General features: G+C 45.3%; 1 protein-coding gene across 1 annotated transcript in view; it reads left to right on the forward strand.

Moving 5' to 3' along the window:
* Positions 1-17,549, forward strand: part of LOC121002299 (ATP-dependent translocase ABCB1-like) — a 1,351,406-nt gene that overhangs the window by 108,682 nt on the left and 1,225,175 nt on the right. The window contains exon 3 of the mRNA XM_040433696.1: positions 5,099-5,212. Coding sequence (XP_040289630.1) covers positions 5,099-5,212 — 114 coding nt within the window. The remainder of the gene's footprint in view (positions 1-5,098; positions 5,213-17,549) is intronic.

Here is a 17,549-nt window from a genome sequence, read left to right on the forward strand (position 1 = left end):
CGTGTTTGACCCACACCTGTATTGATCGCGTAATATTCACATATTACTCAATCATTACCTTGCCGATTTTCGAATATGACCCCTGCTGCTCATCACTAGTACTTAAAAAGTGGGTTTTGGAAATTTTCTGAAAAATTTCAAGATTTGCTTATAAACTTCTAAGCCTTCTAACGTCCCAAAAAAATAAAATGTAATCATTTTGTAATTTACAAAATGATCCAAACATGAAGTAGTCATATGGGAAATGTAAAGTAATAACTATTTTAGGAGGTATCTGTTTTAAAAGCAGAGAAATAAAAAAAAATTTACTTGCGAATTTTTCAACATTTTTGGTTAATTTGGTATTTTTTCATAAATAAAAATGAAATATTTTGACTCAAATTTACCACTGTCATGAAGTACAATGTGTCACAAGAAAACAATCTCAGAATGGCTTGGATAAGTAAAAGCGTTCCAAAGTGATTACCACATAAAGTGACAAATGTCAGATTTGCAAAAATCGGCCTGGGATTTAAGGTGAAAAGTGGCCAGGTACTGAAGGGGTTAAGACCACTTGGCATTGTATTAATTTGGTTGCTGTATGTGTTTACTTGTGCATTTTAGTACTGTTTTAAATGTTATAATTGCACTAAATAACTTGAGCTCATACAGGCATGAAGATAAGAAGACATTGGTATTAGGCTACTTTCACGCTAGCGTTTTAGTTTTCTAGTATTGAGATCCGTCATAGGGGCTCAATACCGGAATAAAAACGCTTCAGTTTTGTCCCCATTCATTTTCAATGGGGACAAAACTGAATTGAACAGAACGGAATGCTCCAAAAAGCTTTGCGTTCCGTTTAGTTCTGTTTAGTTTCCATACAGGAGAGCTAACCGCAACATGTTGTAGTTTGCTTTTCGTCCTGGGATGCGGCATGACCAACAATGCAAGTCAATGGGGATGGATACGTTTTCTCTGCCACAATAGAAAACAGATCTGTCCTCCATTGACTTTCAATGGAGTTTATGATGGATTTGTCTTGGCAGTGTTAAAGATAATACAACCGTATCTATTCATAACGGATGTAGGCGTTTGTATTATGAGTAACGGAAGCATTTTTGCTGAACCCTGCCCGATCCAGTAAAAACGCTAGTGTGAAAGAAGCCTTACTTTCAAGCAATTGGTTTAATTAGTAAATTATGATTTTCTGGATGTCTGCATATGTATGTACAGTATATATCTACTGGAGCTCTTCGCCTCTCATTACCTCCCAACTTGTAGGGTCCGCATCTGTACTTGCTGTCGACTTCCACATGTTACGTCCCTGTTGACGGACACCAGATATCCCAGTCTCTATCTGCAGTTCTCACAAAACAATACAGTCCGTTTCTTCTCTCGCTGCTGGCATGAGTATGCCGTAGCCTTACCACTTAGGTATACTGCTTCCTCACCATTTGGTGCAGGCATTAAGGGTCTGCTTTCCATGCAGCTCACCAATTCTCAGGTGTCCCGAGTTATCTGTAGCTTTGGTGGACATGCTAAAAATGAGAGCTTGCCAGTGCAGGTTAAGGGATCATCTTTCTCAAAGTAAAAGTAAAAATAAAGATAAATACTCCTGGTGCGCACTCAGTCTTTTAACCAAGCCAGATGCATTTCGGGGCTTTCTCAGCTCCTTCCAGTATGGTGCACAGCACACCAAAAAAATTTAAAATGGACTATTAAAAAAACAGGAATCAATGTCATTGTATTTGCTGGAAAGAATGGCTGGAGTTACGAGTTTGACAAAAGGAGGATTACAAAGTAAATATCAAGATCCCCATGTTTTATAACAACAGACTTAGGCCTCATGCACACGACCGTTGTGTGCATCCGTGGCCGTTGTGCCGTTTTCCGTTTTTTTTTCGCGGACCCATTGACTTTCAATGGGTCCGTGGAAAAATCGGAAAATGCACCGTTTTGCAGCCGCATCCGTGTTTCCTGTCCGTCAAAAAAATATGACCTGTCCAATTTTTTTGAAGGACAACGGTTCACGGACCCATTCAAGTCAATGGGTCCGTGAAAAAACACGGATGCACACAAGATTGGCATCCGCGTCCGTGGTCCGTGGCTGTAGGCTACTTTCACACAGACGGATCCGCAGATCGTCTGCATAAGGCCTCATGCACACGACCTTTGTGTGCATCCGTGGCCGTTGTTCCATTTTCCGTGATTTTCTGCGGACCCATTGACTTTCAATGGGTCCGTTGAAAACTCGGAAAATGCACCGTTGTTCATCCGCGGCCGTGATCCATGTTTCCTGTCCATCAAAAAAATATGACCTGTCCTATTTTTTTGACGGACAACGGTTCACGGACCCATTCAAGTCAATGGGTCCGTGAAAAAACACAGATGCACACAAGATTGGCATCCGCGTCCATGATCCGTGGCCGTAGGCTACTTTCACACAGACGGATCGCAGATCCGTCTGCATAAAAGCTTTTTCAGAGCTGAGTTTTCACTTTGTGAAAACTGAAATCCGACAGTATATTCTAACACAGAGGCGTTCCCATGGTGATGGGGACGCTTCAAGTTAGAATATACTAAGAACTTTGTACATGACTGCCCCCTGCTGCCTGTCAGCACCTGATCTCTTACAGGGGGCTGTGATCCGCACAATTAACCCTCAGGTGCCGCACCCCCTCCCCTGTATTTAACTCATTGGTGGCCAGTGCGGCCTCCCCTCTTCCCCCCCCCAATTAAAACACCTTTCCCCATCATTGGTGGCCAGTGCGGCCTCCCCTCTCCCCCCCCTAAATAAAATCACCTTCCCCCATCATTGGTGGCCAGTGCGGCCTCCCCTCTCCCCCCCTCCCTAATTTAAATCACCCCCCCATCATTGTTGGCCAGTGCGGCCTCCCCTCTCCCCCCCCCTAATAAAAGTCACCTTCCCCCATCATTTGTGGCAGCGGAAAGTTCCGATCGGAGTCCCAGTTTAATCGCTGGGGCTCCGATCGGTAACCATGGCAACCAGGTCACTACTGCAGTCCTGGTTGACATGGTTACTTAGCAATTTTAAGAAGCATTATACTTACCTGCGATGTCTGTGACCGGCCGGGCGCTCCTCCTACTGGTAAGTGACAGGTCTGTGCTATAGGCAATGCGCCGCACAGACCTTTCACTTACCAGTAGGAGGAGCGCCCGGCCGGTCACAGACAGCGAAGGTAAGTATAATGCTTCTAAAATTGCTAAGTAACCATGGCAACCAGGACTACAGTAGCGTCCTGTTTGCCATGGTTACCGATCGGAGCCCCAGCGATTAAACTGGGACTCCGATCGGAACTCTCCGCTGCCACCAATGATGGGGGGAAGGTGACTTTTATTAGGGGGGGAGAGGGTAGGCTGCACTGGCCAACAATGATGGGGGGGGTAATTTTAATTAGGGAGGGGGGGAGAGGGGAGGCCGCACTGGCCACCAATGATGGGGGAGGGTGATTTTAATTAGGGGGGGAAGAGGGGAGACCACACTGGCCACAAATGATGGGGGAAGGTGATTTTAATTAGGTGGGGGGGAGAGGGTAGGCCGCACTGGCCACCAATAAGTTGCTTGGCAGCACCTGATCTCTTACAGGGGGCTATGATAAGCACAATTAACCCCTCAGGTGCGGCACCTGAGGGGTTAATTGTGCTGATCACAGCCCCCTGTAAGAGATCGGGTGCTGACAGGCAGCAGGGGGCAGTCATGTACACAGTTTTTAGTATATTCTAACTTGAAGCGTCCCCATCACTATGGGAACGCCTTTGTGTTAGAATATACTGTCGGATCTGAGTTTTGACGATCTAACTGAAATCCGATGGTATATTCTAACATAGAGGCGTTCCCATGGTGATGGGGAATCTTCAAGTTAAAATATACCATCGGATTGGAGAAAACTCCGATCCTATGGTATATTAACTCCTGACTTTACATTGAAAGTCAATGGGGGATGGATCCGTTTGCAATTGCACCATATTGTGTCAACGTCAAACGGATCCATCCCCATTGACTTGCATTGTAAGTCAGGACGGATCCGTTTGGCTCCGCACGGCCAGGCGGACACCAAAATGACTTTTTCTTCATGTCCGTGGATCCTCCAAAAATCAAGGAAGACCCACGGAAGAAAAAACGGACACGGATCACAGACCTACGGACCCCGTTTTTGCGGACCTTAAAAAAAAAAACGTTCGTGTGCATGAGGCCTTACTGTGAAAATTTAGGATCCAAGAAGATCAGAAGCAAAGAAAATCTCTACTTTTTTTTTTTGGAGAATCCTAACGGTGTCAATGTGGTTTTTAAGTTGAACTATTAGTTTTAATCAGTTCTAGAACTTGCTTTTGAAACTAAGATGTGCCACGGTGTTATAACTGTTGCATGTATTTTATTTTGAATATTTTAAGATGGGCTGAAATTAGTGATGAGCAAATTGGTTTGTCCCGCTACGGACTAACCAGTTCATAACACTATCTTTACAGTGGCCAAGGGACTGTCTTTATGGTGCTGTTAAAATGTATTTTCTTATGAGACAAGATTAAGATGGCCGCCAGTCTGGCAAAACCATCTTAATCTCACCCATGTGCCAATACTGTGAGTAGCGGCATATGCATGAATATACTCAATAACAAATCCGGATTAGGATATATTGTAAAGATCATAAATGCAGGAAAACTTTTTAATATATTTTTATTATATATTATAAAGTAGTGTATATAAATAATGGACTCTAAACTGAGACTTCTGCTTTATTGGTCAGTATAAAGATAGATGGGGAAATCTAATCTCTCATTACTTGTGCTTTGATGCTTTGGTAGGGGTTATCCGTGCTCTAAATATTGAAACCCTATTGTTCTATTGATTCATTCTAATGGTAGCTGAGCTGCAGTAACCCACCACAGCCACTACATAGCAGATAGAGCTGTGCTTCTGACTCCATCCTCTTTATTATTTCTGGCTCCAGTGGCTGCCAAGAACGGAAGGGTGGTGGACCCTTACCAATCTGATATTAAGAATAGGTCATCAATATCAAGAGCTCGGACAACCACTTTAATCATGTGTTTTGGACACATCTTAATTACATGTTAAATTAATGCAGTTTTCTTTTTTAAGATCATGTTTTCAGTGCTTCTTGGTACAGTCACAATGGGACGGGTGTTACCAAACATAGAACGTATTAGCAACGCAAGAGGAGCAGCCTTTGAGATATACAAAATCATAAACAAGGTAATAAATGGCAGTGAAATAATTTATGGCATAGTAAATTTGCTTGCTTCACAAGATTATGTTGCAGAAGAGCTAATTCTAAAATTTCAGCAACAATTGTTCCAGTGGTAACATGCCGTACACTGTATGTCACCACTGCGACATGTAAGCAAAAATGGAAGTGAAGACCAGAGTGGTAGCACTAGAATCAGTGGGGAACTGTCACCCACTTACCTGTCTGCGCTCCTGCAGTGAGTCAGGCCGCAATACAGCTGCAGCGCAGAAGTCACTCTGTTGCTACAGCAACTAGCCCCACTGAGAGTGGAGCTGCTCGACCTGGCCACAGCTTCCTGTGATTGGTCTTCTAAACTTCACTAGCGAGCTGTGTGTTTGCTACTCTGGATCACTCACCTTTGCCTTCTGACTTGGATATTGCTTCTGACTACTGAATTTGACTCTGACGTGACCTCGTCTTTGCCTGCTGACTTTGTCTCTGATGTTTTCTCCTGGTTTCACTTTTCTGTGTATTGGTATCCTGATCAGGGGCGTAGCTATAGGGGGTGCAGAGGTAGCAGTCGCTACCTGGCCCAGGAGCCTGAGGGGGCCCAAAGACCCTTGTGCCACATAAGAAGACCCCAGTATCATAGAAAGGGCATGCTGGTCAAGTTATAGCTCTGGCTGGACAGAAGGGGTTAGATCAATTTGGCATGGGGGGTTGGGGGGGGGGGGGGTCGATTAAATTTTTGCCGCAGGCAGCATGAAGGCTATGTGCTTCCCTACCCACAAAACACTGAGGGAAGGTAGGGGCCCAAGCTGAACCCTTGGACCAGGGCCCTTGAGCCCTTAGCTACGCCCCTGATCCTGATCCAGTCCTGTTTTGCATGTCTGGTTTTCACCTCTTTCTGTCTTGCTACACTTTTTCCCATTTTGGTTTAGGCCTCTGCACTTAGTTAAGAAGGGACTGTCGTCCAGTTGTGGGCAGTCACTTAGGACGGATCGTGCAAGTAGGTAGGGACAGTGGTACAGATGAAGCACAGGGCTGCACTGTTCTCTACCCTTTCATGACAGGGGTATGTCTTTTTTAATCATTTTCAATTGAGGACAGATAAAACATGATTGTTACGGATGTGGATGTGGTTCCACTGTGCCAAGCACCAGAACTCGTTAGATACTGTCAGTGGTGTGCCTAAAGTGTTTGGTCCTTTCTCTGAACCCCCCCTAATGCTTTAAAACATGGTGCCACCTGACAGTATTATTGCCCTCATGGTACAGCCTTCACAGTACTTGTGTCCAGATATGTGCCCCCTAACGGTAGTTATGCCCACACTGTTCCCCATAACAGTATTTATGTCCTCATTGTACAACCTTCACAGTAGTGAAGCCCTTTCTCTGCCCCCTTCACAGTAGGTATGCCCTCACTGTGCCCCCATAACAGTTATACCCCTTCACAGTAGTAATGCCCATTGTGCCTCCTTCATAGGTAGTAATGCCACCTGTGCCCATTTCACAGTAATGCCCACTCTGTGCCCCATATCAGTTATGCCCCTTCACAGGAATAATGCCCTCTGTGCCCCCTTCATAGTAGTCATGCCCGCTGTGCAACCTTCACAGTAGTAATGACCTCTGTGTCCACTTTGCAGTAGTAATTCACTCTCTGTGCCTACTTCACAGTAGTAAAGCCCTCTGTGCCCCCTTCACAGTAGTAATGCCCTCTGTGCCCCCTTCACAGTAGTAATGCCCTCTGTGCCCCCTTCACAGTAGTAATGCCCTATTTGTGCCCCCTTCACAGTAGTAATGCCCTATTTGTGCCCCCTTCACAGTAGTAATGCCCTCTTTGTGCCCTCTTCATAGTAGTAATTCTCAATGTGCCCACTTCACAGTAGTAATGCCCTCTGTGCTCATTCAACAGTAGTAAATCTCTCTGTGCCCCTTCTCAGCAGTAATGCCCATTGTGCATCCTTCATAGTAGTAATGCCATCTGTGCCTCCTTCACAGTAATGCCCACTCTGTGCCCCATATCAGTTATGCACCTTCACAAGAATAATGCCCTCTGTGCCGCCTTCATAGTAGTCGTGTCCATTGTGTCCCCTTCATAGTAATAATGACCTCTGTGCCCACTTTGCAGTAGTAATGCATTCTCTTAGCCCCTTCACTGTAGTAATGCCCTCTGTGCCCACTTTACAGTACTAATGCTCTATCTGTGCCCCCTTCACATCAGTAATGCCCTAGTTGTCCACTACAGAGTAGTAATGCCTTCTGTGCCCACTTTACAGTGCTAATGCCCTCTCTGTGCCTCCTTCATAGTAGAAATGCCCTGGTTGCCCATTCAAAGTAGTAATGCCCTGTGTGCCCACTTCACAGTACTAATGCCTTCTCTGTGCCCCCTTTACAGTATTTATGCCCTCTGTGCCCCCTTCAGAGTGGTAATGCACTCTATGTGCCCCCTTCATAGTAGTAATGTCCATTGTGCCCTCTTTACAGTAGTAAAGCCCCTTGTGCCCACTTCACAGTATTAATAACATCTGTGCCCCCTTCACAATAGTAAAGCTCTCTCTGTCCCCTTTAAAGTAGTAATGCCCACTGTGCTCACTTCATAGTACTAATGCCCTCTCTGTGCCCCTTCACAGCAGTAATGCCCTAGTTGCCCACTACAGAGTAGTAATGCCCTCTGTGCTCACTTTACAGTACTAATGCCCTCTCTGTGCCTCCTTCATAGTAGAAATGCCCTGGTTGCCCATTCAAAGTAGTAATGCCCTGTGTGCCCACTTCACAGTACTAATGCCTCCTCTGTGCCCCCGTTACAGTATTTATGCCCTCTGTGCCCCTTCAGAGTGGTAATGCACTCTATGTGCCCCCTTCATAGTAGTAATGTCCATTGTGCCCTCTTTACAGTAGTAAAGCCCCCTGTGCCCACTTCACGGTATTAATAACATCTGTGCCCCCTTCACAATAGTAAAGCGCTCTCTGTCCCCTTTAAAGTAGCAATGCCCACTGTGCTCACTTCATAGTACTAATGCCCTCTCTGTGCCACCTTCACAGTAGTAATGCCCTCTGTTCCCCCTTCACAGTAGTAAAGCACTCTGTGCCCCTTTTACAGTAGTCATGCCTATTGTGCAACCTTTACAGTAGTAATGACCTCTGTGCCCACTTGGCAGTAGTAATGCACTCTCTGTGACCCCTTCACAGTAGTAAAGCCCTCTTCACAGTAGTAATGCCCAAGGTGCCCCTTCACAGTAGTAATGCACTCTGTGCCCCCTTCACAGTAGTAATTCCCATTGTACCCGCTTCACAGTAGTAATGCCCTCTGTGCCCTCTGCACATTTTAAAGCCCTCTGTGGCCCCTTCATAATAGTAAAGCCCTCTGTGCCCCCTTCACAGTAGTAGTGTACTCTCTATGCCCACTTCACAGTACTAATGCCCTTTCTGTGCTCCCTTCAAAGTTGTAGTGCCCTCTGTGCCCATTTCACAGAAGTAATGCCCTCTGTGCCCCCTTCTCAGTAGTAATGCCAATTGTGCCCACTTCACAGTAGTAATGCCATCTATGCTCCCTTCACAGTAGTAAAGCACGCTGTGACCCCTTCTCAGTAGTAATGCCCATTGTGCCTCCTTCATAGTAGTAATGCCACCAGTGCCCCCTTCACAGTAATGCCCACTCTGTGCCCCATATCAGTTATGCACTTTAACAGGAATAATGACTTCAGTGCCCCCTTTATAGTAGTCATGCCCATTGGTCACCCTTCACAGTAGTAAAGCCCTTTGTGCCAATTTTGTAGTAGTAATGCAGACTCTGTGTGCCACTTCACAGTATTAATGCCCTCTGTGCCCCCTTCACAGTACTAATGCCCTCTCTGTTGCTTTTCACAGTAGTAATGCACTAAATGTGCCCCCTTAACATCAGTAATGCCATCTGTGCCCCCTTCACAGTAGTGATGCCCATTGTGGCCACTTCACAGTAGTAATAACCTCTGTGCCCACTTTGCAGTAGTAATGCACTCTCTGTGCCCCCTTCGTAGTAATGCCCTATGTGCCCACTTCACAGTATTAATGCCCTCTCTGTGCCCCTTTTACAGTAGTAATGCCATCTGTGCACCCTTCACAGTAGTAATGCACTCTATGTGCTTCATTCACAATAGTAATGCCCTCTGCGCCCCCTTCACAGTAGTAATTCACATTGTGCCTGCTTCACAGTAGTAATGTTCTCTGTGCCCTCTGCAAATTTTAAAGCCCTCCCTGCCCCCTCACAGTAGTAAAGCACTCTGTGCCCTCTTCTCAGTAGTAATGCCCATTGTGCCTCCTTCATAGTAGTAATGCCATCTGTGCCCCTGTTACAGTAATGCCCTCTGTGCCCCCTTCACAGTAGTAATGTCCTCTGCGCCCCCTTCACCATAGTAATGCCCTCTTTGTGCTGCTTTCACAGTAGTAATTCCCATTTTGCCCCTTTAACAGTAGTAATGCCCATTGTGCCCCCTTCACAGTAATAATGCCTTTAGTGCCCCTTTCATAGTAATAATGCCCAGAGTGCCCCTTCATAGTATTAATGCCCATTGTGTCCCTTCATAGTAGTAATGCTCTCTGTTTGCCCCCATTGTAGAAGTAAAATCATCTGTTCCCCTGTCAAAGCAGTAATGCCCTCTGTTCCCCCTTCACAACACTTAAGCCGTCTTTGCCACCTTCACAGTATTAAAGCCCTTTGTGCCCCCTTCACAGAAGTAATTCCCATTGTACCCGTTTCACTGTAATACCCTCTGTGCCCTCTTCACAGTAGTAAAGCCTTCTGTGCCCCCTTCACAGTAGTAAATTCCTCTGTGCCCTTGTGAGGAATATGGATTAATATTTACTTTCAGCCATGGCTCCACACCCGCTATTTGCTGAAAGATAGCAGAGGTAGTGAACGCCACAGGAGGGCCCTGCTTCAAAGCCCCAGCCATATGACAGGGAACTTCTTGTAGGCCACCATTGTTTGCAATTTCACACCCCATTCAGACAGCATGGATCCTACAGAAAAACCTCCCTGCAGGGGGTCTAAGACATTCCCCAGTTCAATCAAATCTAGCAGACACCATGGAACCTCCCAGATTACCGGGAGGGGCTGGAGAAGATCCAGCGGTCATGGTCCATATCGGAACCAATGACAAAGTTAGGGGTAGGTGGAGAGTCCTTAAAAATGATTTCAGGGATTTAGGTCAAAAGCTTAGAGCAAGGACCTCAAAGGTAGTATTTTCCAAAATACTACCTGTACCACGGGCCACACAAGAAAGGCAGCGGGAGATTAGGGAGATTAACAAGTGGCTCAAGAACTGGTGTAGGAAGAAGGGGTTTGGGTTCCTGGAGAACTGGGCCGAATTCTCTATCGGCTTCAGGCTCTATCGTAAAGACGGGCTGCACGTCAATGGGGAAGGGGCAGCTGTGTTGGGGAAGAAGATGGCTAGAAGGTTGGAGGAGTGTTTAAACTAGGGACTGGAGGGAAGGAAATTACATTATAGGAGGGGAAGATAGTGCAGATAGAGATAGTGGGACTGGGGGAGGAATGGAAGGAGGGACTAGAACAGTTCAGAAGGAAAGGTGTAGGGTAAAAAATATACAAACCGGATCCCCAAAAAGTTGGGACACTATACAAATCGTGAATAAAAACTGAATGCAATGATGTGGAGGTGCCAACTTCTAATATTTTATTCAGAATAGAACATAAATCACGGAACAAAAGTTTAAACTGAGAAAATGTACCATTTTAAGGGAAAAATATGTTGAATCAGAATTTCATGGTGTCAACAAATCCCCAAAAAGTTGGGACAAGGCCATTTTCACCACTGTGTGGCATCTCCCCTTCTTCTTACAACACTCAACAGACGTCTGGGGACCGAGGAGACCAGTTTCTCAAGTTTAGAAATAGGAATGCTCTCCCATTCTTGTCTAATACTGGCCTCTAACTGTTCAATCGTCTTGGGCCTTCTTTGTTGCACCTTCCTCTTTATGATGCGCCAAATGTTCTCTATAGGTGAAAGATCTGGACTGCAGACTGGCCATTTCAGTACCCGGATCCTTCTCCTACGCAGCCATGATGTTGTGATTGATGCAGAATGTGGTCTGGCATTATCTTGTTGAAAAATGCAGGGTCTTCCCTGAAAGAGATGACGTCTGGATGGGAGCATATGTTGTTCTAGAACCTGAATATATTTTTCTGCATTGATGGTGCCTTTCCAGACATGCAAGCTGTCCATGCCACAAGCACTCATGCAACCCCATACCATCAGAGATCCAGGCTTCTGAACTAAGCGTTGATAACAACTTGGGTTGTCCTTGTCCTCTTTGGTCCGGATGACATGGCGTCCCAGATTTCCAAAAAGAACTTTGAATCGTGACTCGTCTGACCACAGAACAGTCTTCCATTTTGCCACACTCCTTTTTAAATGATCCCTGGCCCAGTGAAAACGGCTGAACTTGTGGATCTTGCTTAGAAATGGCTTCTTCTTTGCACTGTAGAGTTTCAGCTGGCAACGGCGGATGGCACGGTGGATTGTGTTCACTGACAATGGTTTCTGGAAGTATTCCTGAGCCCATTCTGTGATTTCCTTTACAGTAGGATTCCTGTTTGTGGTGCAGTGTCGTTTAAGGGCCTGGAGATCACGGGCATCCAGTATGGTTTTACGGCCTTGACCCTTACGCACAGAGATTGTTCCAGATTCTCTGAATCTTCGGATGATGTTATGCACAGTTGATGATGATAGATGCAAAGTCTTTGCAATTTTTCGCTGGGTAACACCTTTCTGATATTGCTCCACTATCTTTCACTGAATTGGTGATCCTCTACCCATCTTGGCTTCTGAGAGACGCTGCCACTCTGAGAAGCTCCTTTTTATACCCAATCATGTTGCCAATTGACCTAATTAGTGTTAATTGGTCTTCCAGCTCTTCGTTATGCTAAAATTTTATTTTTCCAGCCTCTTATTGCTACTTGTCCCAACTTTTTGGGGATTTGTTGACACCGTGAAATTTTGAATCAACGTATTTTTCCTTTAAAATGATACATTTACTCGGATTAAACGTTTGATCTGTCATCTACGCTCTATTACAAATAAAATATTGACATTTGCCATCTCCACATCATTGCATTCAGTTTTCATTCACAATTTGTTTAGTTTTCCAACTTTTTTGGAATCCGGTTTGAACATAAACCTCTCAAATGTATGTATACTAATGCCAGAAGCCTGACAAATAAAACTGGGGAACTGGAATTAGTGATGTGTGAGGAGGACTATGACACAGTGGGAATAACTGAGACATGGCTGCATGATAGCTATGACTGGGCAGTTAATGTACAAGGTTACAGTCTGTTTAGAAAGGATCGTCAAAACCGGAGAGGGGGAGGGGTCTGCCTTTATGTAAAGTCCTGTCTAAAACCCACACTCCGTGAAGATATAAGTGAGGGACATGAACATGTGGAGTCACTGTGGGTAGAGATACATGGAGCTAAAAACAATAATAAATTACTAATAGTTTACTATAAACCACCTAATATACCAGAGTCCACAGAAAATCTACTACTAAATGAGATAGACAAGGCAGCAAATCATAATGAGGTGGTTATTATGGGGGACTTCAACTACCCAGATATAGACTGGGAAACTGAAACTTGTATATCTCATAAAGGAAACAGGTTCTTGGCAATAACCAAAGACAATTACCTCTCCCAACTGGTTCAGGACCCGACTAGAGGGACAGCCATACTGGACTTAGTATTAACCAATAGGCCTGACAGAACAACAGACGTGCAGGTTGGGGGAAACCTGGGAAATAGTGACCATAAAGTAATAACCTTCCAATTATCATTCAAAAGAGCGTTTCTACAGGGAGGAACAAAAATACCAAACTTCAAAAAAGCTACATTTAGCCAACTAAGAGAGAGAGTCTATAGGCCTAACTAACTGGGACAAAGTCCTCAAAAATAAAAATACTGCCACAAAATGTGATATCTTTAAAACCATCCTAAAATCTCATTGTGAGAGGTACATACCGTATGGGAATAAAAGGTTAAGGAACAAAAAGAAACCAATGTGGATAAACAGAACTGTAAAGAAAGCAATAAATGACAAAAAGAAAGAATATAAAACACTAAAACAGGAGGGTAGCACGGAAGCACTGAAAAACTATAAGGAAAAAAATAGAACATGTAAAAAACAAATAAAAGCGGCCAAACTAGAGACCGAGAGATTAATTGCCAAAGAGTAAAACTAACCCTAAAATGTTCTTCAATTATCTAAATGTTAAAAAGTATAAATCTGAAGGTGTCGGCCCTTTAAAGAGTAATGAGGGGGGAGTCGCAGAGAGCGACGAGGAGAAAGCAAGGCGCACTTGATCTCCCATCAGCCGCAGATCTGCTGCTTAGCTTCGGGGGCGAGGATCTGTGTTTGGCCTCGTTCCCAGGGCGGCTTTGCTAGCTGGGATGCTCCCTGCTCCTAGGTCTGCCTTGAGCGCCGAGTTGATCACTCGGTGCTCAACTTGTCTGTCTGTCGTTCATGTGATGCTGGCCACGTCAAATGACCCTCAGACCCGACTATAAATACAGGCAGCCTGATGGCAACAGGTTGTCTGTTAATTCTAGGTTCCTGGCTATTTGTTGGACTACTGAATACTACCTGATCCTGTTCCCTGACGATTCTTTCCCTGCTTCTCCTGTACTGCTCATCTCTCCTGGTATCCTGACCCAGGCTTCCACCTGACGATTCTTTGCGGACTCCTGTTGTACTTCGTTTCTCTCCTGGTATTTGACCTCGGCTTTTCCTGACTATTCTCTGCTCATTCCTTAGTACTGCGTAGCTCTCTAGGTATTGACCCGGTCCGTTCACGTTCCGTTATTTGTCTTGTCTGTCTTCCCAGCACGTATCCTAAGTTAGGGACTGCCGTCTAGTTGTCCCCTGTCATTAGGACTTGCGAGGCAAGTAGGCAGGGCCAGGGGTGAGGGTGGAGCGCAGTGGTCACTATCCTCCCCCCGTGTGTAGTGTACGTGACCGTCACAAATGTATTTACTGAGGAAAAGAAACTGTCAGATGAAATGATGAATGTAAAAATAAATTCCCCATTAAAAGTGTCCTGTCTGACCCAGGAAGAAGTATAACAGCGACTTAAAAAGTGTGACCTTCTGGCCTGGAGCTATAAACCCTAAAGGGTTTTGTGGGTCGTTTTCTGCCAGCCCAGCAGAGGGGGGGTGGACCTCTCCCAAAGGCTGGGAGGGAAGGGATCGGCTACAGGTTTAAAGGCTTGTGCCAGCAAGCGGGCATGTCTTTTCTCTGAAGGAGGGTCACATCATGCCACGTGTTTAGAGGGACCTGCAACCAGCTGACATCACTGCCCTCCATGTGAATACAACAAAGGACTGATCATAACCCCATGGAAAATTCATCTACCCGTTAACTGACTTGTACTCTGTGTAATCCTGTTTGTACCATACTACCTGTATTTGTACCCTCAGACCACTGTAAATAATCTGAGTGTATACTATTATATCCAGTGTGCCCTTAAGGCGATTAAATATATAATTTAATCTTGTGCTGTCTTGTATAGAGATGGACTTGCGGTTCGCCCGGCGGTCATTTCGCAGCGAACTTTGCGTGTTCGCGATTCGCCGAACATGCGAACATATGGAGATATTCGCGCCTGCCATATTCTTTTACATTGTGAAGAACTTTGACCCATGACACATGCATCATGTGGTACAGGACAGCCAATTGAGACATTTCAGCACATGGACATACCCCATACCTTTATAAATAAACCTGATCTGGCCACCATTTTACACTCAGTGTTTTGCCAGTGTAGGGAGAGGTTGCTGTGTGGAGCAGGAACAGGCTGTTAGGGACACCAAACGCCTAGCTAATAGGGCCACAAAAGTCATTTTAAGGACTGGTATAGGTGTGCTATCGATAGGTGTGATACACAGAGGGGTGCGATAGATCTATATAGTGATCACCTGGAAGTCAGGGGCCTAGGGGCTTACTAGGGCCAATTTTATATAGGGTAAGGTTCCGGAAGGGGTCGCTCTTATCAGGGCGGGTGGTCTGTGGTCAGACTATCAGGGCCAGAATAGCACTCCCCTGTAATATCAGGGACAGTTCTTTGCCCACCCTGTCCTTCAATACCACATCATCATCTAGCCCAGGGATAGATGTTTTTTGCTTTCCCTCTGGGACTCATCGATGTGCACTGGAACCCCCCGGATTGTGGTAGGACATATGGTTTCTGATTTGGTGCCGCCGAGCACCTGATTTAGTGCCGCCGAGCACTTGTTATTGCCTACCACATCTATGCTTTTTGCTTAACTTCAATAATTTAATTTATTTTCATTTTGAGGGGTATCTTTTCCATTCACACGTCCGCAAAATGGGTCCGCATGCAGACCCATTCATTTTCAATGAGGCCGGAATGTGCTGTCTGCATCCGCATTTGCGGATCCGCACTTTCGCATCCGTGCTTCCGTTTCCGCCAAAAAATAGAACATGTCCTATTCTTGTCCGCAATTGCAGACAAGATTAGGCATTTTCTATTATAGTGCCGGCGATGTGCGGATCCGCAAAACACTTACGGACATGTGAATGGACCCTCATAGTAACATTATTAAAGGTTACGTTTTATCTTTATGTATATTCTAATGGATTGCCTTCCTTGTACAATGTTATAATATACTTTCTATGTTAGAAAGTATATTATAGTGCATTTGTATTGTGCGGCAGTTGTGTGCGGTTCTGCTGCGATACTGTAGGTATATAAAGGGACAAGAGTTATTGGAACAAATAATTTCTACTGGTGTGATATACCAGTCGTCCCCCAAAAAAACTGATTGAAGCGGGGTGTTATATACCAATATACTTTCTTTATAGTGCATTTGGGTACTGTATAGTGCATTTGTGCATGCGCGAAAATTATATTGCCGATATTGAGACATTTCAGCACATGGACATGCCCCATACCTTATAAACAAACCTGATCTGGCCACCATTTTACACTCAGTGTTTTGCCAGTGTAGGGAGAGGTTGCTCTGTGGAGCAGGAACAGGCTGTTAAGGACACCAAACGCCGAGCTAATAGGGCCACAAAATTCATTTTAAGGACCGGTATAGGTGTGCTATCGATAGGTGTGATACACAGAGGGGTGCGATAGATCTATATAGTGATCACCTGGAAGTCAGGGGCCTATGGGCTAGGGGCTTACTAGGACCATTTTTATATAAGGTAAGGTTCCGGAAGGGGTCGCTCTTATCAGGGCGGGTGGTCCGTGGTCAGACTATCAGGGCCAGAATAGCACTCCCCTGTAGGGCAATATCATCATCTAGCCCAGGGATTTCACATTGATATTTCACATTGAAAAAAATAATGAATGGAGATCGCAAATTCGAATAATACACCTGGTATGTCACTGTCCATGTTGTGGGACTATTTGTGCACTTCTAGTAATTATTTCCTGGCTGCAAATATGAGCTAAAGTTTTTCAGGTTTGCCTGCCATTAAAATGAATGGGACCCGCCGCGAACTTGCGGTTCGCGAACATTTGATCGTGATCACGTTCGCACACCGTCCCGGCAGATGTTTGGCAATCACTAGTCTTGTATCTCGATCACGAATCCTCACGTCCGTGTTTCAGCCTAGTTAGAAGCTACCGCGGGTTGGTTTCTCACCCTATAAAATCCCGTTAGCAGACCGGCTTATATCAAACGAGAGGCTGGTGGCAGATTACCCGGGCTGAGAAAGCGCTGTTTCACTGTGGAAGTGAAAAGGCTCTCTCAGCTTGTTGCCTCTCTGTGCCTGCGTGGACAGGAGGTGTCTGTGTAAACTGTACCAAGCTAACCTTACATGATCCTCTGGGAGGGCGTAACATCACGCCTTGGTAACCAGGGACCATACCATGTCTAGTGAGCTCGACGTAGTTGATGTCAAGCAGGCGTGAGGGGTGGTATCCCTCACAGCCCTCTTCTCAGCAGTAATGCCCGTTGTGTCTCCTTCATAATAGTAATAATATCTGTGCCCCTTTCACAGTAATTCCCACTCTTTGCCCCATAATAGTTATGCCCCTTCACAGGAGTAATTCCTGCTGTGTCTCCTTCATAGTAGTAATGTCCATTATGCCCTCTTCACAGTAGTAAAGCCCTCTGTGCCCCCTTCACAGTAGTAATGCCCTCTGTGCCGCCTTCACAGTAATTCCCACTTTGTGCCCAATAACAGTTATGCTCCTTCACAGGAGTAATGCTCTTTGTGCCTTATTCATAGCAGTAATGTCCATTGTGCCCTTTTCACAGTAGTAAAGCCTTCTGTGCCCCCTTCAAAGTAGTAAAGCATTCTTGCCACCTTCACAGTATTAAAGCCCTTTGTGC

The sequence above is a fragment of the Bufo bufo genome, chromosome 5 (assembly GCF_905171765.1).
Source record: "Bufo bufo chromosome 5, aBufBuf1.1, whole genome shotgun sequence".
Classification (NCBI taxonomy): domain Eukaryota; kingdom Metazoa; phylum Chordata; class Amphibia; order Anura; family Bufonidae; genus Bufo; species Bufo bufo.